Source organism: Monopterus albus, unplaced genomic scaffold, assembly GCF_001952655.1.
Source record: "Monopterus albus unplaced genomic scaffold, M_albus_1.0 scaffold64.1, whole genome shotgun sequence".
NCBI lineage: Eukaryota > Metazoa > Chordata > Actinopteri > Synbranchiformes > Synbranchidae > Monopterus > Monopterus albus.
The window spans coordinates 1,693,235-1,697,606 of NW_018127944.1; the positions used below are offsets into that span (position 1 = coordinate 1,693,235).

General features: G+C 41.4%; 1 protein-coding gene across 1 annotated transcript in view; it reads left to right on the forward strand.

Moving 5' to 3' along the window:
* exoc3l4 (exocyst complex component 3-like 4) overlaps positions 1–4,331 on the forward strand; it is a 24,752-nt gene extending 20,421 nt beyond the window's left edge. The window contains exon 13 of the mRNA XM_020604107.1: positions 3,604–4,331. Coding sequence (XP_020459763.1) covers positions 3,604–3,823 — 220 coding nt within the window. The 3' untranslated portion in view covers positions 3,824–4,331. The remainder of the gene's footprint in view (positions 1–3,603) is intronic.
* The last annotated feature ends 41 nt before the right edge of the window (positions 4,332–4,372 follow it).

A 4,372-nucleotide genomic window follows, 5' to 3' on the forward strand; every position in this document is an offset into this window, starting at 1 on the left:
CTAATACCGTAGCGTCAAGGTTGGGCTTTTTAAGTAGTGGTCTAACAAGCGCATGCTTAAGGGTCGGAGGAAGCGAACCAGAACTCAAGCATGAGTTAACAAAGTTGACCAGCCCAGGGCCAATAATATCAATAACTTCTTTAAAAATCTTCCCTGGTAGGGGATCGAGCGGAGAAGCAGCAGGTTTGAACTGAAGCACACATTTTTTAAGTTCTGAGAGGGACACCTGAGCAAACGAGGTGAAGGTATCACCAGGGTAGGACACAGCTGGGGCATAAGGTGGAAGATATAAAGGAGTCACTCTGATGGCCCGGACTTTTTTTCTAAACAAAGCAAAGTCATCTCTAAAAGATAATTACTAATAACATTTGTATTTTTTTTTAAATAAAACTCCACTCAGAACATGTTTCCTCCATCAGTGTCTCAGTCAGAAACACTGACCAATCTTCAACAGTGGAGAAGAAACAGAGTCTTTCCACCAGTTTCTTGCTCTGAAGGAAACATCTTAACTCTTCATCGTGGGCAGTGAGACCACACTCTTTAGAAACACATTTCTCAAGTCAGAAACTAAAGAAATGATCCCTGAAAGTATAGTCTTTGGTTTGTCTAGGAGGTTTCTCAGGCTCTTATGTCTGGAGACGAGCACTCGTACTGATGGTGGCCACACAGACACACCTCCTGGGACCAGATCGTCATCAGTGGCTGATTCTTTTACTTTGTTCTGCAGCTGTTGTGTAGATTTAACGCCCTTCACACATGATCACATTTACCAGACAATCCCAGCTCAAATTCCACTCACCAGGCCTTTCCTGAACTTTCAGGCATTTCTCAGTCTTCATCAATGGGCGGAGTCTAGTCTGGCTGCCATGGAAACAGAGATGCACGATCAGCATCTACTCTTGTTTCATCCAGAGCACTTTTAGGAGTTAGCACGAGGATCTGTCCTCGGATTGAGACCATGTGATGTGGCACAAAACCCCAGAAAAGGTTGTTAAATGCATCTTTGATTGTTTTCCTTTGTTTTTTTGAAATGATGAGTCGCTGCAGGATTTTGCCTGTGGTCCAGACCTGCTGATTATTGATTATATTAAAAGCAAAATCCTGCAGTGACTCATCATTTCAATATGTTTTATTTCAAGAGGACTGAAGAATGTTTTATGTCAAAACAGAAAACATTTGGTCATTGCTTATCCTCCATAAAACACAATCAAACTACCTCATCAATAGTACTTTTACAATAAACACTTACTTATCAAAGAATCTGGATATAGTTAAACCACAAACAGCCGTACAAATAAATGATGGCAAAGTTGAGTTTCCCTCCAGAGTGAGTTCAGATTTACAGCCTCTCTGGGCTGCACGCACTTGGCCTGAATGTTCTTAAAGAGGCCCAACAGTTTCTCACACGCCTTGCTGGGTAACAAATGACCAGTGTGGTTGCTAGTGCTTTTCTTTCCTCTCTATTGATATACTAATAAGGGCAGGAAGTCCTGGAAAACATGGAAAAGTGCAAATCCCTGCGCTGAGGAAAAGCATGAGATCAAACAATTCCTGGTGGGAAAATAATTTTCTCCACATAATTTAAAACCCAAGCTGTGATGCATTCATTTTTACTGTGCTCACATGGGTGGACGTGGTTTGTTTTCTGTCAGTGACAACACAAAAAGGGTTTTCCACATTTGGTTCCACAGGGTCACAAGAGCTCTCCAGGTCAATTTGACTTGCAACCACCACGTTGACACACACTAACCTTCGCAACCTTAGTGAACCAAATGAGAAGTGAAAGGATCATGCAAAATTGCATTGCTGCCGAAAGTGAAAGCAAACAAATCTACAACAAGATGTGGCAGACACAGAAATCACCAGCAGCACCAGGGGAGCATGAACTTATGTCCCACACAAGGAAAATTATGTAGGAAAAGACTGTCTGCTGTTAGTTGCCAGATGTGTTCAGCATTACTGCTGGAAAATTCCAGTATTTCATCAGTGATGCTGCTGTGATGGGAGGAGGTTTATCCCTGTGACTCACAGGATTCCACCATGAATTTTGAAATTCTTTTCTCAGTAAATAATACAAATGATGTTGTAATGTTAAAATTGTCACGAATTATTCCGTGCACTTCTGTCCCTTTTGTTCATGTCACAATTTGCTGCTGGGGATTCAGAGCTGCCTGCTGTTAATAAAAAAAGAAGTGATACCAGGTGATTTGGACACATCCTGCTATAACTGGCACCAGTTCTTTGTTTTTTTGTAAATGCACCATTTTCCCTGACAAGCTGAAGCTTCATTTGCTCAGAAAACAGCCAATAAACCTGATTGAGAAACCTCCAAGACAAACCAAGACTATACTTTCAGGGATCATTTCTTTAGTTTCTGACTTGAGAAATGTGTTTCTAAAGAGTGTGGTCTCACTGCCCACGATGAAGAGTTAAGATGTTTCCTTCAGAGCAAGAAACTGGTGGAAAGACTCTGTTTCTTCTCCACTGTTGAAGATTGGTCAGTGTTTCTGACTGAGACACTGATGGAGGAAACATGTTCTGAGTGGTTTTGTTTTCTTTAATTAAAAAAAATGCTGACTTTGTAACTGTGTTGTATGTTTTATTTATGTAAAGTTATCAGTATATGACCCCACAGGACTTTGACATGTTATGGTGAATATGTTGAAGTCTGACCAGTTGACCAAATGTTTTGTGTGCGAACATCTGGATGTTTGCTCCACCTACAGACTCTACTTTGAGAATGTACAAGATGAGCCGTCAGTCTTCTCCTGTCAAACAGGTGTTTTCACTTGATGTTACCTGATTAAACAGGACACAAACTAACCAGGACTGTTTCATATCATCTGTCAGTTTCTTTAAAACTAATGAAGCAAAACCATCTTCTCTACTGCACAAATGGTCTAAACAAAGCAAAGTCAACTTTAAAAGATGATGTTACTAATAACATTAGTATCTTTTTTAATAATAAAACTCCACTCAGATCATGTTTCCTCCATCAGTGTCTCAGTCAGAAACACTGACCAATCTTCAACAGTGGAGAAGAAACAGAGTCTTTCCACCAGTTTCTTGCTCTGAAGGAAACATCTTAACTCTTCATCGTGGGCAGTGAGACCACACTCTTTAGAAACACATTTCTCAAGTCAGAAACTAAAGAAATGATCCCTGAAAGTATAGTCTTGGTTTGTCCTGGAGGTTTCTCAGGCTCTTATATGAACAGCACAAGGGCAGGATTGTTGGCGATCCTTTGGAACAACAGTAGTGCAGGATCTCAGTGTAAAAACTCAAAACCAGACTCTTTACAAACACATTTCTAAAGTCAAAAACAATCCATAACAGTATAGTCTTGGTTTGCTCTGGAGGTTTCTCAGGGTCTTCCTGCAGACGAGCACTCGTACTGATGGTGGACTCCTGGGGTTCTCAGACACACCTCCTCTACTCGCTTACAAATTACCTTTTTGTTTTGTCATTGCTGCAGTGAAACTTTAAGGAAACGCTACAAAATGTTCTGAATAAAATGCTGTGGTGCATTTTCAGGTGAACTAGAACCACTGTGTAGTAGAAAAACGTGAAACTTATCAGTATTGTGTTTTTCTTCTCCTGCAGTAGGAAGCACCTGACTGCTGTGCTGAACTTCAGAGGCCTGAAGAGAGGCTCCGAGCACCAGCTGATTCTCCAGAGACTCACCGAGCTGAGGGGGAACTTGGGCAACAGCGACGGCGACAGAAGCCAAGTATTATTTGCTGACATGGAAGTCAAGGCCAACACGGACTGCCTGTCCAACCTGCCTTTCTTCTGCCTCAGCATCCTGCGGCCAAACAACTAGGGAAACTGCTTTCTGGACAAAGTACACACACAACACTACTTCATTTTTGGCAGGACTTGAAGCGCCACAGTGTGAAATTCTTTTCACTCTTGTGTAACATTTCTGTGAATGAAACTTGTCGTCACACAGAATGGAACAGGCCGCTTCAGTGGAGCTGATCATGCATATTAGCAGATTGTATATATGGACCACGTGTACAAACAAGCCTGACAGAGAACAATAAACAGTAACTGTAGGAAATCTCTTAGTGCTGTGTATGTCTCACAGCCTCGTGTTTCTCCAGAGCTCCACTGTTGTCCAAACACCTATTGTACAACACATCGACAGCAGCTCTGTTGCTTCATGACCACTGTAGTTTATTTTGACTCAGTCCCACACACACATTGTCACCCAACAAACGAGGGAACCTTTAAAAGCAAAAATGATGACTCTTTTAATACGCAAATGTAGAAATGTCATGTGTTTTCACTTACAAACTTGTTTCAATATGACACATGGAGCGTGTTTGATGTTGTGCAAGTTTTTCCAGCTGTGTGAGGAATTAGTTTC